The 25,326-nt window shown below is 37.2% G+C and overlaps 1 protein-coding gene across 5 annotated transcripts in view; it reads right to left on the bottom strand.

Moving 5' to 3' along the window:
• The window catches only part of NRG3 (neuregulin 3), a 1,102,351-nt gene that overhangs the window by 228,067 nt on the left and 848,958 nt on the right, over nt 1-25,326 (bottom strand). For all 5 annotated transcript variants that reach the window (XM_017504978.2, XM_037730106.1, XM_017504981.2 and 2 more), the window contains exon 3: nt 15,632-15,705. In XM_017504978.2, the coding sequence (XP_017360467.1) occupies nt 15,632-15,705 (74 nt within the window). The remainder of the gene's footprint in view (nt 1-15,631; nt 15,706-25,326) is intronic.

Raw genomic sequence — 25,326 nt, 5'->3', positions numbered from 1 at the left:
TTAAGTAATCTTGGGAATCTGTGTAATCATCTAGGAAAAAAGAAAGCTGGATTCAAGATTTAAGGATAAAATACTGAAATGATTACATTCCTACAATTTTTATATAGAAAAATCAGTGAATAAATTTGGAGTGAGAAGGAACTTTTTAAAGTATTAAACCAAACCCAATAGTTATAATAATAAACATCATTTATTCTAAAAAGAATAAAAGAAAGAAATAAAGAAGGGAAGAAAAACAAAGAGAAAAAAAAGAAGGAGGGAAAGAGAAAAGAATGAGTGAAAAAAAAGGAAAAAGAAGTTGCCTGTTTTGCTTGAATTATCTTAGTCAAAGACAAAACGCAATGAGCAAAAGAAAACCCTATTTCAATCTCATGTCATAATCAAAGTCCTAATTTTCCTTAAATAAAAATAGCTCCTACAAATCAGTAAGAAAAATGACCAATAACTGAATTATACACTGGGGAGGAATATTAAGAAACTTCACAGAAAAAAAATATAAATAACTTTTAAATATAAGAAGATATTTTCATGTCACTCATAAAAAGAAATTTAAAAATACATAAGTTAGCGCTCTTCACTTCTAAGATTAAACATAGACAAATATAGTTTCATTAAACAAACCGTCATGTCACCGAGACTTTGGAAAACAGAAGGCTTAAGATTTTAAATTGACACCATTCTAGGGATGCCAATGAGAAAAACCCAAAGATCTATAAAGGTACATATATTTCACCCTAATTTTCCACTTTAGAAATTTATTCTACATACTACTTAAAGTAGCATAATTTAAACAGCAAATAATCTAAATGTAAATTCACAGATGGGCTATTACATTGTTTTCTGAGTCCCTCTGGATTGCTGTAACAAAATATCATAAATTGGGTAGTTTATAAATAACAGCAATCTATTTATTATGGTTCTAAAGCCTGGGACGTCCAAGATCAAAGTGCTGGCAGGTAAGGGCCCTTGCACTTATTCTGTATCTTTTTGCTGTACCCTCACATGGTAGAAGAAGCTAGGCAGCTCTGGGGTCTCTTTAAAGCATTAATCTCACTCATGAAGACTTCACTCTGATTATCTAATCTACCTCCTAATGTCATCACATTGAGAATTATGTTTCAAGGTAAGAATTTTTGGTGGGAATACAAACATTCAGACCACAGCAGTCATATTATGCTATATGCAATGAATGGAATTATATCCAATCATAAAAAAAGTTAGAATGTTCTAGATGAACTGAAATAAAATGATCTTGATCATTTTAGATGAAAAAGCTAGATTGTTGCTAGATTAAAAAGCAAGATGTGGAACAATATGTATTATGAGCTGTAACATAAAAAAAGAGACAAGCGATTTTTTGTTCATTTTACTTATACATTTATACAATAGCTTTATAAAAATTTACAAGGAACTAACAGCATTGATTGCCTATTAGAGAGAAACTGGGTGAATGGGGGATAAAGGAAGAAGATTTTTTATTGTAAACCTTTTTATGCTGTTGGATACTGGGAATGTATTACTACCCTAAAAATTAAATTCAATTAAAATAGGATTTTAAAATAAAATAACATATACTGTTTCTATATTAATTATCCATAATACTTAGCAAGGTAATAGGCATTGGGTGAATACTAAATAAGTTTTAAAGTGGATGTACTAAAACCACATTTAAAATGGGAGCTGGTAAAACATGTTACCTTGAACAAGTCTCTCTTTGACTCGTTCAGTCAAAATCACTTGAGTGTCTGATGTAAAGGAAGCCTGTAAGGCACTTAAAATGTTGTGGCAACCAAATCCAGCATGGTCCTTGTCCTCAACAAGGTTCTGATTAAGTTCCATAATGAGACACACAAAAACCAAACAAACAAAAGCTAAGAAAAACATTTAAGACATAGTCTGAGGATTGTATTTGAAACTATAGTGATGGATACTTAAGGAACAATGCCATTTTACAAAAATGGTAAAATGGTAAGGCATGCTATATCTCTCAGCTTAGTTCTTCTTATATCTTACAGTAAATCTTGATGATTTTCTTCATCTAGGTTTTACTTTTCTAGTCTTACCTGCATAGCTCAAAAATGAGGATAGTCATAGCTACTTTATCTTGTAAGAGTTAAATGACAGAACATTTGTGCATGAACTAGAATAGGTTGTTAATAAATGTTACCTGTAGCTGAACAGGCTTACACTATAGGAATGTTTATTTGATTTATAAATTCCTCATTGCTTACTCTTAATTACGGAACACCATTTACAGATTATCCACAAAACACTCCTGTTGGGTCTGGAATGTGTTCCTGGATGACTAAAGTGGGTTATGCTCAATATTTAAAAACATCCTGCAGGTATAATCACAGAACTTTTCTGTGAAGACAAGAAATCAGGAAAAACTGAAAATTTGATAACCTCCTCATGGTTTAAAACACAGTGGGAATCAAATGTTTATCTGCCAGATCAATTCCACCTTAATTCTCAAACAAATCTTTCCTGAAGGGGTTGAAGTTTTCAAGATTCCAAAGAAAATGGAGCCATGGAGACACCAACCAATATAATTGAACAGTGACAACCTATTCATAAAGAAAGACTTAAAAAAGTTAGGGGAGCCAGAAATTCAGAAAATCCAGTGCTAGTTCTCAAAAATTTATCCACATATCAAACAAATCATTAACAAATTCATTTTAATTGTTCACAGTTTTGTCAAGTGCCTATCATGTATAAGAATTAGGTTATGTACCTTGGACTGCTTTGCGTAATGCAATCATTTTACACCAGACTGTACTAATTATGCATCCATCTTTTGACCTATTTCAAGTTACATTTTTAATTAAACCACTAGTCACGACGCTTAATGAAGATACTAATTTCAATAAATGATGGAGAATGTTTTCCTCTTGACCACTCATGAAAAAATAAAGTAAATTAAATGTTAAAAAGTTTCTATTGCAATAAAATTGGGTTGGTCCATATCAAAAAGCACTTTGAAGGATAAAGTATAGACTCAGAGGATTTGATTTCAAATGCTTACAAATCAATTATTTTTGTAGGTTAATTTATCTGAATGTCTGTTGCCTCCACCATAAAATTACTATAACTCAGGAATAATAAATAAGGAAGTGTAGACAGGGGCCTAGCACAAAATTTGGTGTAGTTAAGTCCTCATTCCATGAAAACCTCTATTGAAACTTGAAACATGTGCCCACGAGGACCTAAGGAGATGCTTTTCTTAAAAGAAAATTCAGAACCCGGTGTCTCCGATTACTGTCAACAATGTAGTCAGTTTTTCTGCATCTCTCTGCTCACATGCTTAATCCACATTATGAATTACTATTTGTAATTCATGTGTCCAATTTATTAAAACTATATTAAAAACTGAAATGCTGGTAGTACCAAATTAGAAATAAAGACGGCAACAGCTCAAACCATTCCACTTCATGTCAGTCACACATTGGTGAAATTGCTCTATAATATTCTGTTAAAATAGCTCTCTCAGTAAAAGAAGGACAGTGGGTGTGGGGCTTGGTACAGCACCGTGTTGGTCATCTCCTAGTATCTGTATCATGTAAAACACCATCAAAAGAAAGAGGTAATTCTGCCATTTTTCTTCAAAATTAGCTCTTGGGCATATAATAGAAATAAATACATTCATTTAGGAAAGTCTATTTAACAGAGTTGAAAGTGATTATGGTTTTTTTTTTTCCTGAATTTTGCAGAAAGTGGTTATGTCTAGCTAGTGATACATGTCATGTTATTGGATGTGACTGAAATTTATCCAAAGTGGACTATGAGAAAGAAGCACAAAAAGCTATGGGTGGAAGAATGAAAGTAATCTCCAATGTGCTGGACCCTTTTGATTGAGGGCTAATTGTGTTTTGTGGTTATTGTTTCTTTACTTTTAATCTTCAAGTATTCTTGGCCACATTTTCCATTTTTTTTTAATGCTTCCTTCTACTTACTCAAAAGTGAACCCTTTGGAAACTTCTAGTTAAAAAGGCCATTGGAATACTCACAAAAGACTGTTCCCTCATATGCTTTCCATGGAAAAATAAACAAATTATGAATATAGGATGTGGAGGGGGAGCTACATCAATAGATAAATCTCGGAAGGAGGCACCATCCTCATATATAAGTGATAAGGCAAATATAGTGAAGGCAGAAATACACTACAAAAACTTGTATATAAAATTAAACTGTACTCGTATATAAAATTAAACTGTATGGAGAGATGAGCAGAACCAGGCTCCAAACACCTTATAGGAGCAATAAGAACCCTATTAAGATTGCTCAAATGGAGAGGATGAGAGCAAAGGGAGGCGGTGGGGGGTGGCAGAGAGTGGTGAAACTTAGGCACCTGTCCTGGACTTTACACCTTCTTGAGCCAGTAGCCATGGTCATGAGATGACTACCAACATTAGCTGTAGGTGCCCTATAAGCAGAGACCAAAAACACTGCCAGGACTGTCTCTCTAGGGAGTCATGGTATGAGCAGAGTGGAGGTCTCCAAACAGCAAATTCCTGCTTACCAGATGAACACAGAACATCACCTCAGGGCACGTCTGAGCAAGGTGGCTTTGAGCAAAGCCTTCCCTACTCTGCCTGAAACTAAAGTCGCAACTGTGAAGAAAACTAAATAAAACCCTCCTCCCTCCAAGCCCACAAGTTTTACACGGGAACCCATATTACAATTTGTTAGAAGACACCACAAATCCTAATACAGCAGAACAGTATGAAAAGTCACATCAAAAATAATGATGCTCAAAGGAAGAGAAGCAATGTGAGGAATCATAATTAGAACGCTATGGGAATTCTCTCGATGTTAGTAATGCTTCTTCATGTTCTATTTTTTTAAGCTGTATACCAAGTGGGTTTAAAATTTCAGCACTTCCATTTACGAAGCGTGTATCCTTGGACAAATTATTTTATTTTATTTTCTCTTTATTTATTTATTTATTTTTCTGTTTCCATACATTATAGTGGGAATTAATTTAAACTACCTTACAAAACTGTGTGAGGATTATTTGTAAAATGCTTAGATCAGTGCCTGGCAGTAATCATCAAGAAAGCATTTGTTGTTATTGTCATTCTTTTAATATTTATTAAATGTAAAATAATAATTAAAAAGAAATATAATAATAAATACAAATGTGTTGCAGAAAATTGGGAGACTATACAAAAGATACTGAAAAAACTGTTCAATCCTACCATATTTTATAATGCATTGCCTTCAAGTTTTTTTTTTTTAAGCCAATATAGTTAAGTATATACATGTTTATGTTACAAATTTGGGTAAGTGTATAGTTTTGCCTCAGATTTTTTATTCCAGTATAATTATTCATAGCTCTGCTTTTTGCTCTCCAAGTATCCTAGTTTAGATGATAAGTTATATGGACAGCCTAGTCATACCATACATACTGCTTTGAATCCTACAATGTATATAATATCATACAGCGGTTGTTTTTCAAAGCATAAGATATTATTCTAAAACGCATATGCAATCAAATTCAAATCAATACAGGGTTGAAGCATATTTAACCAATTATATATTTTTAACTGAGGAAATAATATAACCAAATGTAAACCACAATTCTCTTAAAATTAAATATTCTCATAGTGGTGCCTCTCTCTGCAGAGTAGAAAGTCCATAAACAGCACCAAATATGTGTAATTAGAGATAATATAATTAATTTATCTTTGTGAATCATCAAGAAATGTCAGATTATTCAATAAATTCTGTTGGAAAAATTAATGTATTTTTAAACAAATTACTCTTAATATAAAACTACATACTAACATGCATTTCAGAAGAAATATAATAAAATTGAATAGCTTAATTACTATTCATTCATTTTATTCTTAGGCTAAGGCTAGCATTAGCCCACATGAACTATTTTTCTAAAATAACTAAATAGATTTGACTCTATAAAAGCAAAACTTTTGTGTGCTTTAAAAAATATTATAAATAATAAATCAAAGAGCAATCTGGAAAATTGTATGATAGTGAATAGTTTTATTATTATCAAAATAAAAAACTCTTTTAAATAAGACTGAAATATAGTATTTCAAAGTGAGCAAAGGAAAATAATTAAAAATTCATAAAGGTAGAAATGAAACTAACCAACACACAAATGAAAAAAGCATTCAATATTGCTGGTAGTCAAGGTGCAATATAAAATATTAGTGGTATAAATTTTCCCTGCACAATTAGCAATTAAAACAATACTATTCAATGTTGGTAAAGAAACAAGTAAAATCCATTTTACTTTTCACTCATGGAACTGTAAATTGATATAATATTTCTGGAGAAAAAGTTATCAAAATATATCAAAAGCTAGGAATTTATCCCCAAGAAATCATTTTGATATCAAGGTACAGAGACCTATTGCATAACACTTGTCAATCGCTGTAATCAGGCAAAATTGGAAACTCTCTAAATGGCCCTTCATGGATGACTGGTAAAATAATTTTTGTTAAGTACTTATAATAGTATAGCCTTTAAAACAATAGTTTAAAAGAATATAAAATTATAAAAATTCCGTGGTAAAAAGCTCACAATATATTGAGCACGAAGTAGACGTTACAAAATATGGATAGTATAATCCTGGTGGTGTTCTTCTTTTTTTTTTTTAATTGAGACAGGATCTCACTATGTCACCCAGGCTGGAGTGCAGTGGCACAATCACAACTCACTGCAGCCTTGAACTCCTGAACTTAAGCGATCCTCCAGTTTCAGCTTCCCAAGTGGCTGGGACTACAGATGCACACAGCCATGGCTGGCTAACATTTTTTTTTTTTTTTTTTTTTCCGGGAAACAAGGTCTCCCTATGTTGCTCGGGCTGACATCCAACTCATGGGCTCAAGTAATACTCACACCTTGACTTCCCAAAGTGCTCATACGACAGGTGTGAGCACCCAGCCAACCCTAATTTTGTAAGGCAAATGAATATATTGTGTAAAAATAGATGAATATTTAATTTCTTGTATCTCAGATTTGATTAAGGTGTCAATATAATGAATAATAGATAATGAAGTATGAGACAAATCACCGCACGTGGAATTTATAAAGGAAATAATTAGATAATCTAGAACCATTCCATAACATTTGATCTCCCTCTCTGACTTTGAAAATATAAAAAGAACAAAAGAGAGATGAGAGAGAGGAAGTGTCATCTTTGATCCTGACAGTCTGTTGACAGAGGCTTCTGAATAACCAGCTGTCCCAGGACACATTGAGACAATGCAGTGAACATGTCCTGTGGACTAGCTGTGGGCCACACAGTAGAACTGAGAACCAGCTGGAAGCTGTCTTCAGACCCGCCCAACAGTTCCCCTGGGAGGGCAGAAGAACAATCCAACTTCCTGGGTAGAGTGGACCCCCAGTGAGCCAGGGCCAACAGGAAAAACTGCGGTTAGCAAGCTGGGCACACAGACCCAAACACTGGTGCTGGGAGAGGCAAGGGCACCTGTGCTTCCCACTGGCCCTATGAGGCCTGCTTTTCAATGTAATGGTTAAAAGCAAATACAAGTCTGGCACTGTGGCTCAAGTCTGTAATCCCAGCACTTTGGGAGGCTGAGATGAGAGGATCTCCTGAGGCCAGGAGTTCAAGACCAGCCTGGGCAACATAGCAATACCCTGTCTTTATAAACTTTTTTTTTTTTTTTTAAAGTAGCCAAGTGTGGTGGCAGGCACGTGTAGTCCCAGTTACTTGAGAGGCTGAGGCAAGAGAATCACTTGAGCCCAGAAAGTTGAGGCTGCAGGGAGCCAAGATCATGCCATTGCACCCTAGCCTGGGTGACAAGCAAGACCCTGCCTCTAAAAAACAAACCAATAAAATAAATACATATGTATGCCACAGAAAAAAAAAAGTATAAAAGATTTGGAGTAGTATGCACAAATTAATTACCGGTTGTTATCTCTGAATCACGTACCCACGGGAAATTTTTCCTTTCTTGTAAGTGAAATTATTTTTATAGTATCTAGAAATCATATGTTTGCACACATGATTGATAAAAGATTGGTGTTTATACAATCTAAAATCGAAGACTTGAAGATATTAGCAATCAAATATATAAAAATGCCACAACCTGATTGAATTAATAGGTTTTGTGAGATTCATGGTGACGTGGTCAAAATCAGATAATTCTCTCTTACGCCTTCTCATGCCAAGCCAGAAAGACTGTAGTAAGAGTAACAAATTTTATATATAAATCCATTCTGCTAACATAGTTTTTATGGCTCCTGGAAGGCAGAGTAGCTTAGCAGATTTAAGTATTCCCAGCAGACCCCAGTCTGGAAGATACACACTTCCTTCGGCATGGATTAACAGACCAAGGGAAAGTGGTAATTAGTTTCTGCTTTGTGTCCTCAAGAATCTGCTTTTTCTCTATCTAATTTATTCATGGAAATGTCCTTCCCAGGACCATGTTGCCCTTCTCCACAGAAGGCCCTTCACACTTTAGTATAAATGATACCAGTGAAGTTGGGCAGTGTGCAGCTTGTACAACAGTTCGTGGATACACACCCTGTGTGAATAGCTCGCTGCATCTTCTCTCCTAGAGAAATCCTTTCCTGTGTAACCCAGATCTCTCTTTTCACTTTAGGTGAACTTTTATCACCTCTCCATTTTTATATGTTCTTAGCAATCGTGTCTTTGGTGCGTGTCCTTATTTGTACTTCTTTGTGCATTTTTACTTCCTTGGTACAACTGGAGATACTCGAGGCCAGGTAATAGGCTGCATGACTTTTAATCCCTGGAAGCACCTGTCTCAGTGCCTTGTACACTGCGTAATAATCAAGATGACAGTTAAAACAACAAAAATAATAATGATGATAATATTTATGGAGCTCTCACAATGTCGCAAGCATAACATGCTCTGGAGTATTTTATTTCATCTTAGCAACAGCTATATATGTTACAGATTAGAGTATCTTAATTTATAAAGAAGAAAGCCAGGGTTTATTAATGTTATACAACTTGTCCAATGTCAAAACTATTAATAAGATTTTGAATGAGTGAAGGAAGAAAACATTTCAATATCTTGCAGACATCACATCCTTTGTAGTCTGAAAGTCAATGCCAATAAACACAGTTAACTACACTGTGAGTTTACTGATGGTAGATGCCATGGTCTGAATGTTTATGTCCCACCAAAATTCTTATGTAGAAACCTAATCCTTAATGTGGTGTTAGTAAGAGGCTAGGCCTCTGGGAGGTGCTGGGTCAGGAGGAAAAAATCCTCATGAATAGGATTCAAGTCCTAACAAAAGAGGCCCAGAGAGCTGTCTCATGCCTTCTGCAATGTAAGGACACAGAGAATGCACCCTCTATGAGAAAACTGCTCACAGTAAACACTGAATCTGCCAGCACCTTGATATTGACTTCCTAACATTCACACAAGTGAGAAATAAAGTTCTGTTGTTCATAAGTCACCTAGTTAACGGTATTTTGCCATAGTAGCCCAAATGGATTAAGACAATAGGATCTGTGATTCTTGTTGTTTGGATCCAAAGCACAGTGTATGTTATATGTACTTAATTAACTGGGGAAATGAATGAATGAGTGAGTGAAGAAATACACTATTTTCGTGGTACACTGAACTCCCTTTCTGAATGGCTTGCAAGGACAGCCTGCTCTACTGACGACTGTCACTTTCTTTAAGCAGAATGCCTATGGAATTGTTCTACAGATGAACCTTGGTTTCAAGCTCTGGAAGGCACTGTATAGAGCTTAAACTCTTGGAGAAACCAAGGTCCAAATAAACTGTGATTTGCCAAAGGCCACACCACGCAGAACCAAAACCCTTTCACTTCCAATTCAGAGCACCTTCTGTTTCACCCTATCACCTAATTGTTGACACACAAAACACATGTTCCTAAATATTAAATACAACTGAGAAAGGCAAGAGTACAAAACATAGGTCTTTTGGGGGAAAACTTCCTGTTAATAATCTTCAGGAAAATCTCCTTGTATATGCTTCACAAATGTCTGCCCAGGCTCCTGGCAGACATTGGCTTTTCCATGCTGTTCTCAATGTTTCTTCCTTCACTGTGACACATATGGCAAAGCAGCATCACTTTGCTCTGAACCTGATGGTCTAGGTCCTGGGAGTGACAATCCCTGGCAACATGAGGAAGGAGACCAAGCTTGGACATGATTTGATTGTCTCTGAAGACCTTTGGAAGTAGGGCTGTGTTTATGAATTTATTTTCCTACCTGATGCTCTCTCTTGGCCTAGAACCACACTCTCTAGAAGATTGTTCTTTTCTTTTCTTTATGGACTTGTGAAGTGGTTCTTCCTGGAAAGTCGAGGCACACAAGTCCAGTTTGGGCTGATGGGAAGTCTAAACTCATATCATCTTCTTCACTAGTCTTCCCCTGAATCACATCCAGACCAGGGTCCTAGCATCATTCCAGGTGCTATGAGAACAGAGCCTGCTTCCAAGATGCAAAGAAACAGAGTAGGAATGTAAATCAGTACATATGGATATGTGATGGAAGTGATGCTCCTTCCTTCCATGGAAGGGCTAGATTACTCCAAGAGTTTAAGCTCTATACAGTGCTTGCCAGAGCTTGAGCCTGCAGACTCAAGCCTGCTGTCACAGCCAGGAAGATGCTAAGTACTGGATTCTGACAGGTAGAGAAAGGCATAGGTCAGTGTAGAAATGGCTGCCTCCAGCTGTGTGTGAGGAGGTGCGCCCTTGCTTCCAATGGGCGTCTTCTCTACCTGACCCCATTGTTTGATTCTGTTCTGAGTCTATTCTCTGCAGCAGCCCCCACGCTTCCATCGGTCGGTGATTATGTCAGCATCTTGAAGAGAACTCAGCTTGGCACGTGATCATGAGAGAGGAGATGCAGAAAATCCTTGGCTGGCTCATAGTTCTGACCAACACATAGTTCAGCTCCATCTAACTCTGCTTCAAGGCTGGGGATGGTAACTGCACTGGGTGGGAATGGGTAGTAAGGAAGGAAGAACAGGGCAGGGGTCTACAACTCAGCTTCTGGGAAGCTTACTGCTGCCATCCCTGGGTACACTGGTAGCATAGGAGGCAGGGGGCAGAAATATGTCCTTCAAAAATGCTACATTAGCTGATGCTGGCTGCTCCACAGAAGGTCACTTCCTCTTGACTCTGACCAAAGTCTGAGTCACTCACTACGTACCTTCTGAACCCCTGCTTGCTATTCAGCCTCATGATGTGAATGCAACTTGAGGTACATTGAATCCATAGGAGGGTTTGATCAATCTGACAGATTGGTGCATTAGATGTTTTTATAAAAACTGTCATTGAAACACTTTATAAGATTGTGTAATCTTATATAAGATTACACATATGTAATCTTACGTAAATGTGTTCCTGAATGGAGTTAGCTCTAGGTTCTTGGAATTGAAAAGAAAGCAGAGGGGATGAGTTTTTGAAATAGTCATTTAAGCCTTTAAGGCTCTCACAGTGACATCTTTGCATCATTTTCCTAAATATAGGTCATTTAAGATTTTATTATGGCCGGGCGCGGTGGCTCACGCCTGTAATCCCAGCACTTTGGGAGGCCGAGGTGGGTGGATCACAAGGTCAAGAGATCGAGACCATCCTGGTCAACATGGTGAAACCCTATCTCTACTAAAAATACAAAAAATTAGCTGGGCATAGTGGCATGTGCCTGTAATCCCAGCTACTCAGGAGGCTGAGGCAGGAGAATTGCCTGAACCCAGGAGGCGGAGGTTGCGGTGAGCCGAGATCGCGCCATTGCTCTCGTTACTCCAGCGTGGGTAACAAAAACATGGTGAAAAAAAAAAAAAAAAAAAAAAAAAAAAAAGATTTTATTTTATTTTTAAAATTTAGTGTAAAAGGTACACATTTCTGACCAACTTTGCATTGCCTGGGAGAGAAGAAAAAAGCAGGGGATTCTCACCCCCTGTTAATGGGGATTTCACTCAGCAAAAGTATGCATTGGACAGACAGAGAGAGAGAGAGAAAGGAAGGAAGAAGGAATGGAGAGAAGAGAGGAGACAAGAAGAAAAACGGAGGGGAGAGTACTGAATGGAAGCTTATTTCCCGAGCCCAGAGTCATTCTGAAGATATCATGAGCAGCAAATTAAACAATCCTTCAGCAAGAATTTTGACAAGAAAATTTCATTAGGGATTTAAATCTCTATGGAAGCTCAAGTTGCTGCATTAAGATATGAAAATTGTGCAAATATTGTTCCTTAGAATAATGTTTGCCGCAGGTCATTGAGTTTCAGTCAATGGAATTTAGAGTGATAAATGTCCTGTTGAAAATAACTAGAGAAGGGAGGCTTGTAGGGGAGGGAGGAAGGCGCCCTGCAGTTGGGAGCTCAGGTCCTAGAGTCATTTGGCATGGAAGTTAAACTCTAGCATTAACTAACTGTATGACCTTGAGCAAGTTTACTTAGCATCCCTGAGGTCTAATTTCCTCATCTATAAAATGTGGGCAATTGTCAGCACTCTCCTTACTAAACTGTGATTGGGGGGCTTACTAAAATAATCCATGTAAAGCTTTTGGCACGGTGCCTGGCATCTGTATCATTTAAACACATATTAGTAATGATTATAGTGATGAATATGGGAAGTGGGCTGACATCATCTGGCATTGACTCTGTCGATCTATATTAACAATAATGCTTATAGGTATAAGCATTTCACTATTGCTCAGGTGAAATCATCCATTTAGATATCATAGTTCATCCCTGCAAGAGTGGAGGATGGGTCCACCATAATGTCTGTTCACTCCTCATAGAACAAAAGGATCCCATGGTTATAGTCACTGTCCCTGAAAACCCATTTCTACTTCCATTAAATTGCTATTAAAATTACAACTGTGTGAGCTGAGCACAGTGGCTCACGCCTATAATCCCAGTTAAAATTGCTGAGGCCTGGGAGCCAAATCAAATATGCTAAGGTCAGAAAGGGGTAAATGTTACACCAAATTTATCCCCATGTTTATATATCCACATGTTTTTCTCCCTCACTAATCTGTGGGATCCTCAGAGTCTAAATCCTGTTTGCACACCTTTGTATTAACAGAACCTGACCGATTAGGTGGCTTTTGGTGGATGCTCAGAAAATACTGATGAAATGAATTAACAATTACCTAAGGAAATGCATGTGTGCATGGATGAATGGAAGACATAATGCTTTTGTCTCAGGGACTCATCCACGGGTTCTCCGTGCTTATTCTTTTTTAAAAAATTTCAAAGAATTCTGGCATTTTGACTCAAAAAAAATACCATTTTACAGAAAACTGGAGAAATAGGAAAACAATTTCATAAAATTCCATATCCTTTCAACATTTTAGTATATTTCTTTTCTACATTTGGGCCAAAGTATGTTCCTTTTGCAATTTTATATCAAAATAATTTTCTATCTTGCAATTTCACTTAATAGAAACACTTCAGAGAGCTATACTTTTCTTCTCTTTTTTCTTTCTTTCTTTTTTTGCTTTGTCACCCAGGCTGGAGTACGGTGTCTTGACCTCAGCTCACTGCAACCTTCCCTCCTGTGTTTAAGCAATTATCTTGCCTCAGCTTCCCGAGGTAGCTGAGACTACAAGCACCTACCATGACACCCAGCTAATTTTTGTATTTTTGGTAGATACGGGGTTTCACCACGTTGGCCAGGCTGGTCTCGAACCCTACTGACCTCAAGAATCTTTGCCTCCCAAAGTGCTGTAATTATAGGCATGAGCCACCGTGCCTGGCTCACACAGCTATAATTTTAATAGTAATTTAATAGAAATAGAAATACGTTTTCAGAGATAGTGACTGTAACCATGGGATCATTTTGTTCTATGAGGAGAGAACAGTCATTATGGTGGACCCATCCTCCACTCTTGCAATGATGAACTATGATATCTAAATGGATGCTAAAATTTGATTATATTATTTAAAGAGTTTTTTACCCACTTTGTACCATATGCAAGGCCTTGCCCTTTGGAGCCTTACTCAATAGCTATTCCACAGCCATATATGAAAAGAAAGCAAAGGAGGAAAGAAGGAAAGAAGGGAAGGAGGGAGGGAGGGAGAAAAGAAAAGAGGAAGGAAGGGAGGAAGGAGGGAAAAAGGGAGGAAGGAGGGAAGGGAGCGAGGGAGGGAAAAAGTATTAAAGGAAACAAAATGATGAAGAAAGATAAATAGTAAAAGAAAAGGGATAAAAAAGAAAAGAGAAAGAAAAACAAAGAGGAAAATTAGATACATTAGGAAAAGTGGGAATGAAAGAGAAAGAGAAAGAAAAAGAAAGGACTCAGCAAGCCCATTATTTTATGCAAGATTCCTAATATGCCAAATATATATCTAACACCATAACCATGAATACCCTTTCAGATAACATCTTAGCAAGCAGACCAAATCACTTCATAAATAAGATACCAAAAACTCCAGTAACACCATCCTTTCTGGGTAATTCCTAGAGAACCGTGCCTCACCTTTCAGGAAATAGAGATATCCCTGTGGCAACCTTCACTTTTCTCAAGGAAAGCTAAATTTGCAAAGAAAGAGTAATTGCTGTATGGTGGGTTGCTTTGTCAAGATAAAATAGAAGTTTAAATTAAATGAAACAAAACCTTTTTCTTTCAAATAACTTTGCATTTACTTAAGCAAATGTAGCTAAAAATTCAGGGGGGAAATGAAAATACACATTTTGTAAAGATAGTGGAAGATGGCGAGACATGTTCATTATGCGGCAAAATGAACAAACACAGGCAGGGCGACCTCTGCCTGTAGTCAGTACAAAATATTTTGCTGAAGTCTATGTTACGTATATTCAGTATGTATGATATTCAGAAAGCCATAACTTTGCCTTTACAATTGCAAAATGCCTATTATTATCCTCACTAAACTAAATTGCTGATTCAATAAAAATCCCCCTTTTTGAGTAATGATTCAATTCTAGCAGCTATTGAAAGAGCAGAGAATTCTTTAAAGGATAAACATTTCACATTTGACCAGAATTGGGCATTTTAGTATAAAAGGTTACTTTTACTCACATACAAACAGAAAATAATGAGTAGCCATATTTTTTAGTCCGCAATTGTCTTTCATGAATGGAGAAAAAAGTAATTTGTCCTTAGGACAGTAATTACTGATCTGCAAACAGTGTTGCCAAAAATGGAGTTTTCAAAGTTTATTTTTATTAAAGAAACTTTAATAAATAAATAAATAAGGAAAATGGAGTTTTTAAAGCTTCTTTGAAAACTTCTCACATGATTTTATACACGTTTTCTTACTTTAGTAAGATATGGTTTAAATTACCAACCAAAGCATAAGAAGCAGTTTAACACTGTAGTTTCCATAACATTATTTCAGCTCTTTTACCTTTCTAGATCCCTGTTTTTGAAATGAGGTCCTGGGTGGCTGGGTAGAGGGAGAGCTAAGGAGGTCCCAGTTTCTGGGAGTTCCCAGCAGGGGTTCAAGGTGGAATTGGTAGGCCAGGCCTCACTGTCAGAGAAGACCTAGACTGAGCCAGCTCTGAGCATGCTTTGAACACCAACATCTGCCATCAGTTTCTGCCTTCAGCAGCTTTCAGAGACACAAGACTGAAATATAGCTTTCAGCTGAGTTAACAACCACCGTATAGAATAAGGGCTGCCTAAATATTGCATTAGAGAGAAGAAAAATGCTTGACCTACTTGGATCCGATAAGATGGAATCAGTTTTCGGCAGAAATTGATCACAACGGACTCCTTGGTAGCCTTCTTTGCACCTGAGAAAAGGGGATAAATGACAAACATACGCATGTGGTTGTGAAAGATTTAAGATTCAAACAAGTAAAATAGCCATCAATGACATAAATGTGAGAACAGTACATTCATGCTTTTGTATGGTTTGATTCGGTCTGTTTCTGACATCAGCAGGCAGATTCTCGATACTATTTCCACGCCAAAAAAAAAGAGAAAGCCAACAATGTAGCTCTGCTTTTATAGTTTGACACGCAATATCTGAGGAGCAAATTGAATTGCATTTTAAGATACCTTACAGCAATCTAAATAATGGTTCTTAAAATTGTAATTCTGGATACAGGTGTATTTTTCTTTATGGAACACACTGGTCTCTAAAAGGCATTTAGAAACATCACATTGCAAGTGCCATTATCCTAACAAAAGATATTTTGAAATATAATTGATCAATTAAAGATTTTGGCTACTACTAATTTTGTTTCCATGTGTTTTATTAGCTTGTTCATTGCTCGTCCTATTTTTTTTTTTTTTAACCTCTTAGCTGTTCTTCCATGTCAGTGTCACCTAACCACTTTGCCAGAAATCACAGCATTTTATCTGGTAAGGTCTGAAAGGCATCTCTAAACTCAGATTTTTTTCTCTCCCTATTTTTCTCTTTTATAGTCAGTAAACATGTGCAAAGTGCCTACTTTCTGCCAGGCATTGTACAAGGCAACTGTCCTGAGGCCGGCACAATTTAGAGGCAAGGAATTTGCCTGGAAGCGCCGGCAATGAGGCATGCCCACTCAGCCCTGCCAGGCCTCTGTCGAGTCTTCACACAGCTCGCTCAGTCAGGGCTGCTTGGCCGCCTCAGACAGCAGTGGTTCATCAGCCAGCAGTTCCAGGAACAAATACAGCGTGGCCCCAAATGCCTGGCTCTGAACAGTCTTGTTAAGTGGGGAGGTGGCATTTACCGGCCCGCTTGAAGCTTAATCTGCCATGCTCAAGTTCAGCAGGGAAGCATCCATTGTTGCTTCTAGCATGAATCTGTCCTACTTACAGAGGAGGAAATAGTGCTGCTGGCATAAAAAAAATCAGATTAAAAAAAAACAATTCTCTGCTTGTTAGAAATCTATGAAATCGACAAAAGAATTCAAAGAGACTGTTCTGTCAAGAGACAGGAGCCGTGAGTTCTTTCCTTAGAATATGCTTTGTTTTCTGAGTGTAATAAGCTATTAAATAAGGTCTATTGCAATGGGAGAAGCAACATTGAAATGCATCGAGGTAATTTTTCTACCTTTCATTGTGAGCCAAATTGGAATTCAGGGAATCGGGCTGGCTCTCTTTAACACCTTTTTAAGCCTGGCACTCTGGAGTGGATTTGGCAATTTTCCTTGTAGAATGAGAACAAAGACCTCCAATATATGGATACTCCAGATACCCAACAGGTTATTGAAAGAATTTTTTTAAAGCATATACATTTTTATAACCTTTTAAAAATTCATTTATTTCACTTGAAATAAAGCTGGCATATCACTGAAACAGTCAGAATATGCTTTGTGTACTTTGTACTGAGGCATATTTGTCACACAAAAAATAAATTCTTGTTTTCTGAGAGCTGCCCTAATGCAATTAGCTTGTTCTTATCCTGATTCACCTGTACCATGGTGCTATCATTCTCATTTTCCCATAATAATGAGTTACGTCCCGGGCATGTACCATTGTACGGATTCACTTTTTGAAGACTTTATTTCCAATCTTTGTGAGAGATTTTAAGTACACTTTACTCTTTGTATTTTTATTTAATATAAGAAGAATATCCTAAGTAGATAGTGGCTTTTAAGGAGAAGTATCTTTTTGGGTTTGTTTTGCTGTTAAAGGGTTCTTTGTTACTTAAAATGCATTATTCTATTTGCACGTGGGAACAAAATAAGGAAAAATGTTTGAAATGTTTCTCATCTTAAACTGATTTTCCATGAGTGCTAACCTACCCTGGGGTGTGGTATCAGGAAAACTGCACAGCAAGTATGTTCCTCCTGCCTCTATACCTCTGTGCTATAACTAAGAAAGTGTGATGATACTGCAGCAGCCCATCCCAGCCTAGGAAGCCCCCCAAGGGTCTGTGTGGCTGAGCAGGCAGCAAACCCTGTTCCTTTGGTAAGGAGGCGAGTCACTGCTAATAGGCACCCAGTTTTAAGCAAAATTTCCACTGAAAATCACAGATACATCACCTTGATAAGTTCACACTCATCCAAATGTGAAGATGGAATGTTGCTAGCAGGTAATGCCAACGAAGTGGATTGAAGTTATAATAACATTAAAGACAAGATGCAGGGAATAAAAGTTTTAAATGCACTTCTAGTGCATAAATGGAAGCTGGCAGGCCTTCTGATAGTGAGGCCAGCACTATCATCTTTTGAGAAGTATTATTGCACTGATTGTTTTTGTTTTGGTTATTTTGGGGAGAGCTGAGTGTGTATTTGTTTTATTATTTTTTTTTCTTTTTGAAAGTTACAAGAATAAGAAAAATTCATATAATAGAATTGCCTTTCTGTTCATCTTAATACATGACAAAGTTAATAACATTAAGAAGGACATGTGTAATCTTTAATGGGGAATATATGTTAAAAACATACAAATCTTGCCTTAATCAGGTTAATATTCTATTATCTTTCTTTTTTAAAAATTTTTACTTTAAGTAAAAATTTTTATCTGGGATACATGTGCAGAACATGCAGGTTTGTTACATAGGTATACGTGTGCCATGGTGGTTTTCTGTACCCACCAACCTGACCTCCAGGTTTTAAGCCCCTCATGCGTTAGGTATTTGTCCTAATACTCTCCCTTCCCTTGCCCTCAACCCCTGACAGACCCCAGTGGGAGATGATCATCTCCCTGTGTCCATGTGTTCTCACTGTTCAACTCTCACTTATGAATGAGAACAGGTGGTGTTTAGTTTTCTGTTCCTGTGTTAGTTTACTGAAATGATGGTTTCTATCTTCATCCATGTCCTTGTAAAGGACATGAAATCATCCTTTCTTATGGGTGAATAGTATTCCATGTTGTATATGTGGCACATTGTCTTTATCCAGTCTATTATCGATGGGCATTTGGATTGGTTCTAAGTCTTTGCTATTGTAAACAGTACTGCAATAAACATACATTTGCGTGTGTCTTTATAGTATATATTCTATTATCTTTTTACTCTGCATTGCTTTTAAAGCCCCACTCAATCTGTCCACTCACTGTTCTTTGTATTTCTTTATCCCTTAGAAGCCTGACATCACAGATATTATATGCAAAATCTCAGTGTTCCCCAGTTGTTTTACAAAACAGGGAGCATGCTCAGGACAGGAAGCATAATAAAAGCTGATAAACATTGTGTAAAGAAACAAGAAAATCATTATCCACAGTGACATAACCACACCAGCAAACTCAGTTCACAAGAGCTAAGACATTGTAATTAAGAAAAAAATAGCCTCCAATTCTATGTGTACATCTACTCTGAGATAAAGGAGTTGTTACATTGGAAACCAGTTTTTTTTGTTTTTGTTTTTGTTTTTTTGAGACCGAGTCTTTCTCTATCGTCCAGGCTGGAGTGCAGTGGCTAGTTGCAGTCTTGACCTCCTAGACTCAAGGGATCCTCTAGCCTCAGCCTCCTGAGTAGCGGAAACTACAAGTGTACATCATTATACTCAGTTAATTTTAAAAAATTTGTTTTTGTAGAGGGGGGGTTTTCCTATGTTGCCTAAGCTGGTCTCTAAAATTCCTGGTCTCAAGCAAGTCTCCTGTCTTGGCTTCCCAAAGTGTTGGGTTTACGGGTATAAGCCACCGCACTTGGTCTAGAAACTAGTAAGCTCTTGATCATGTTATTGTTTTGTTTATTTCCACATTTAAAAGGCTGTGGGGAAGGGCATAGTGGAAGAGACCATGTGCACAACAGAGGAGAGCAGATAAAAAGGGGAAGAGATGGTAAGAAAACACAGAATAAGAGAGACTGACTGCTGGCCAATCTCTGGGAGAGGGCAGGAGTCTTTCTGAGCCCAACTGAAGTACAGCAAAGGTCTCTCTCAATGAGCCTCAGGGCCAAATAGAGGCTGAAGGCCTTTCCTTCCCCACAGAGAATCTTGCCTTAACTAAGTTGATATTATGTTACTTTTTTTTTTTTACCAGCATTGCTTTCAAAGCTCCACTCACTTGGTTGTGCAGGGAGTTGTGTAGCTTCAAAGGCAGACGTCACCATTTCTACTCTTGATATCCTTGTAGCTTTGCCCTCACCCATCCCACCTGTCCAGCTGTACCTGAAATAACAAGCACCCACTTCTATCATTGTGTTCCTCTTCTGCATTGTACCCAAGGAAAAGCCTAGTGGCTGCTTTAAGTGAAGAGTTTTAAAAGGCAACAGTTGAGCCAAGGAGAAAAGAATAGTACCAGCAAGGAGGAGACAATATGAGATCTGTGACCATTGGTTGAAATTCAGTACTTGTTTTGCCTGGTGTGGTAAAGCAGATTGATCAGCATATCACCTGAGCTGGATGTAGAAGCCCATCATAAAGAGACTTACAATGGTCAGGTCACTCATGTGCTAATGTTCCCATAGAAATGGTCATCTTTTTGCCAGCTAAAAGTGATGATCCTGGCTACACCGATAACTTCAGAACATTCCCGCCTCCACAATTTTCATCTGCAAGTGTCTTTCAGCCTATTTCCTGAATAACAACTAAGTTATATGACAATGAGTTAAAATTGAACCTCCAGTTGTGATCAATAGCCTCCCTACATTTCCAGATCATTCTTCAATTTCTCCTCCTTTCTCTTGTTAGGAAAACAAAACAAAACAAGACAAATACAAAAACAAGCAACACTAACATGGTTCTATTGAAGGAAGTGTGCTATTTTCTTGTTCTGCATCTATGGATTTTCTGCTCATTTACTCATCGATAGAAGGTGTTATAATTGCTTCATTTTCACATTCTCCATTTCTACTCTGTCTTCATTCTTAGGGACTTGATTATCTACAGAGATAGCCCAGTCAACATGGTTGCTCAGAACCTGTCTTCCTCATTAATATCATGATGATGAAGAGGGTTGATTTACACTATGGATTTCATTTAGTTGTATGGGTATACTTTAGGAAAATTATTTAGTATTGTCTCTCAGTTTCAGCCAAAAAAAAATATAAGACGGTATTAGGAAGGAGAAAAACAAGTTCAGGTAGCTGATAATAAATACAATTGCATTTTAGGCATTTTTATGCCTAGAGATCTCATACTCTGTATCTACAAAAATGGATTTCATATAATTTATAGACACAACTATATGAAGAATACAAATATGTTCAAATGTTTGCCTCAATCTCTGCATAGTTCCTGGTCTCTTTATACATGCTATAGAAGGTATACACACTTTATTCTTTGAAACTTGATTATAGACATAAAGTTTTTACTAGCCAAAATCAATTAGCTTCACAATCAAAATGGTTGTAGACAAACTATGATTTGTTTCCTGACTGTAACAACTTTTATTCATAGGGAAAACAATGGCCTTTACCTTTTGATGTTACAGGAAAATAGACACCTGGTCAGTAATATAAACGCCTGCCAATTTAACAGGGCCTATTAAAGGCTGAATTGAAAAAGCAACAAACCCTCCAGGTATTCTCTATCTTCTGCCAGTTCTCTTGAGCCTCATTGTCAGTCCTTGGTTGGGGAAAATGGAAAGATCGTCTGGCATTTCAGGTTTACATTTGAGAGGCAAGGTGGTCTGGAGCTCTGCCTGGTTTTGAAGCCTGGCTGCTCTGCCTTTCTGTGCCTCCTTCCTATACCTGTAAAATGGAGACAACAGTAGCCACCCTCTGGATTTATTATTAGGAGTAAATGATACAATATCTGTGGTACATGATAAGCATTCAATAAATATTAGTTTTTAGTATTATTTGAATTTGAAAGCATCATCCCCACTTTTCAACTGAAGAAGCAGAAATTGAGAAAGGTTAAGTATCTTACCCCAAAACCACACAGCCAGTAAGAATTTGAACTGCATACAAACTCAACTGGGCTTGACCTTAAAGCATTGGTTTTATCTGTGGTACCTTCTGGCATTCTGTATGGAAATTCAGTGAAGACATAAATTGCCATATATCCAGCCACCCTTCCCAAGATTAGGATTTAACAATATGGCCCAAATATCGTGAATTAAAGCCATGAATTATTTTAAAAATGAAAGACCTAAATTTGTAAATTATTGTCCAATCTCAAAATTGTTCTCAACAAACCATGTGACAGATACTGATTACTGATTTAAAGGCATACTTCCTGAGCGTTGTAATTTAAAACACACTCATCAGCTATGAGTAAGATGGCTTTTCAGGAGAATTGTCACTAAAGAATGATAATGACATTTCTTTTTTTATTGACATAAAAGTTACATATATTTCTAATATACAACATGATGTTTCAATGTTTTAAAATATGATGTTTTGAAATATGTACACAATGTGGAATGGCTAAATCAAGTTAATTAATTTATGTATTACCTTACCTTATTTGTGGTGAGAATGTCATTAGTAAAGCCATTATGGAACATAGAATGGAGATTCTTCAGAAATTTAAAATAGAACTACCATATGATCAAGCAGTCCCACTACCAGATATATAGCCAAAGGAAACAAAATCAGTCTGTAGAAGAGATATTTGCAATCCTACACTTATATAAACACCATTCACCTTAGCCCAGAAATAGAATCTACCTAAATGTTTATCAACAGATGAACAAATAAAATATGGTATCTACATATACACAATGGAATACTCTTCAGCTTTAGAGAAAAAAAGAAAATTCTGTCATTTGTGACAACATGAATGAACTTGAAAGGCGTTACGTTAAGTGAAGTAAGCCAAGTCACTTATATGTGGAATCTAAAAATGTTGAACTCACTGAAGCAGAGAGTAGAATGATGATTACTAGGGGCTGGGGCTGGATAAGGACTAGAGAAATATTGGTCAAAGGCCAATGACATTTCTTTTCTTTTCTTTTTTTTCTTTTTTTTTTTTTTTTTTTTTGAGATAGAGTCTCTCTCTGTAACCTAGGCTGGAGTGCAGTGGCATGATCTTGGCTCACTGCAACCTCCGCCTCCTGGGCTCAAGTGATTCTCCTGCCTCAGCCCCCTACACACGTGCACCACCACACCCAGCTAATTTTTGTACTTTTAGTAGACACAGTGTTTCACCATGTTGGCCAGGTTGGTCTCAAACTTCTGACCTCAAGTGATCCACCCAGCTGAGCCTCCCAAAGTGTTGGGATTACAGACACCAGCCACTGCACCCAGCTTGCGGTGAAAATTCTTGACTGCAGACAATCCTCAATTTAAAAGCCAAAACCAAAACGAACAAACAAAAAAGAGAGGATGGATTCTCATGCAAGGAAAACGGAATTGCCCAGTGTCAAGGAGATGAGAAATCTAGGAGCCAGAATTTCAAATGAGGCCTGAGTCTGAATGCAAACTGTGTTCTGGGTAGACCAAAAACTTTTTTAGCTAAGGATCAACAGTTTAGGGTTATTGGCTCAAAAGGTATTAATGGTGGGAGAATGCATTCCTTTCCCTAGTCACTCATCACGGGAACTGAGATCTGAGTGTGACTTTGGAGAATATTGTAACATTGATCAAAGAATAAGGTTTCTTTTGCTCAATTGAGAATTTAATTAAGACTTCTTATTTTAAAAAGAACGCTAATTAATACAGGAAGATTTTTAAGTTAACCACTTGGTATTAAAATTAACCACTTGGTATTAAAATTACCTACAGACTGGCTATAGGTACAGTCTTTACAGAATCCTTTTAACTATAATTGAAAGAATCTAAAATGTGATTATTTTAAATTTCAGAGCAACAGCTGCTTTCTAACTCTTGAAGGTTTTCCAATGTGTTGCCAATAGATTTCAAATATATAATAAATTTTTTGTCTGATGCAATCATTGCTCAAAATGTCACTCTGACGTTTCTTGCTAATGGAATTGTATCTTAAATTTTAAGAAAGTGTAGGGATTTTCCTTTTAGCAAAGTTTAAATTCAGAAGTAGATGGAGGCCAATTCATCATAAAATTGCAGTGGTTTTTAGGTGTAAATTTAAAATCATTTGCTCAAATCCACATGGTGTGCTGCATATCACTATCTGCGCCATAAAGAAGGAAAAGAAAAAGACTGAGTTCAAGTTTGATGAGTTAAAAAATATAAGAACAAAGGTGTTTGCTCAACTACAAGGTCTTCTCAATCACACATCGAGTATCAGGGACTTGTTTCCAGCAGCTACTCACACACTTCCTTGGTCATTTTTAACATCCGGGAGACAGCAAGCCATTCGCATCATTTTTTTTTTTTTTTTTTCCCCAGACTGAGTCCAGCTCTGTGGCCAGGCTGAAGTGGCGTGATCTTGGCTTACTGCAATCTCTGTCTCCCAGGTTCAAACAATTCTCCTGCCTAAGTCTCCCCAGTAACTGGGATTATGGGCAAGTATCACCATGCCCAGCTAATTTTTGTATTTTAGTAGAGACAAGGTTTCACCATGTTGGCCAGTATGGTCTCAAACACCTGACCTCGTGATCTGCCCACCTCAATCTCCCAAAGGGCTGGGATTACAGGCATGAGCCATCGTGCCCAGTCTCAATATTTTACTTCTATATATGACACATTTGTTCTTGGAGAATCAGAGACTGAGGCATCCTCACATCAGTCTAAATAAACATTTGGTCTTTATAGAGATTTCTGCCTCTACTTAGTCATGAGTTTCACCTCAACCTCACCACCTCATTAACAAAAATAAAACACCTAACATGGGCATGAACACCCTGTACGCCTCAGGGTGCATAGCGATATTCTCCAGAGTAGCAATGTGGGAGGAATCACCCATTCTAGCTAACTTAGCTTTGATTTTACCATATCTGGTATGAAAAATCATCTATTTTTAATATAAGAAGGTAAATAAGAGAGTAATATGGTGGCCCCCTGGAAGAAAGTCTTCATAATTAATATCATACCAGAGGTAATAAAATAAAAATTGCCCTTATGAAGAAGAAAAGGTTTAGGCGGGTAACAATGACAGGTTGTTGGAAGATGGATGAAATTTTGCTTGATTTCAATTTGAGGAAATGCACTGTTACTGATTTCTTAGTAGAACTATGGTGAAAAATGTGAGATTCTAGTTCTCAAGGTAGGTAACCAGTTATGGAGGAAAAGACATGTCTTTTGGCTTCAGGATGCTCTCCAATTCTGCCACTTAGAAGGGAGATGGAGGCCTGTGATACACCTCTCAGAAGTCTCAGGTCCTCCTTTCTAAATGGGGCTACTGAGTCTTAATTTGGTGCATGCTCTGTGTACCTTTGCACACACGCACGGCCTCACACACACACAAACACTGCCCTTATTCCTTGTAAATACATCTACTAATTCGATAATTTAGGTAGATAATTTAGATTCTAACAGCAAAGTCAGATGACAACCAGGCTGTCTTCCCCTATTTCTCTAGTTAATTAAATGTTCCCATCAGTGCCTTTAATATTTTTCAGCCAATAGTGGCCTGGTTTCATTGTCACATCTACCCCCCACGATTTCTCTTCATTGTTCTGATTTATGATGTCAAAATTGAGAAATTAGCCAATCATAGAATTTGATG

This window comes from Cebus imitator, unplaced genomic scaffold, assembly GCF_001604975.1.
Source record: "Cebus imitator isolate Cc_AM_T3 unplaced genomic scaffold, Cebus_imitator-1.0 Scaffold330, whole genome shotgun sequence".
Taxonomy (NCBI): Eukaryota; Metazoa; Chordata; class Mammalia; order Primates; family Cebidae; genus Cebus; species Cebus imitator.
Note: the sequence above shows the minus strand (reverse complement) of the source record. Positions and strands in the feature narration are given on the sequence as shown.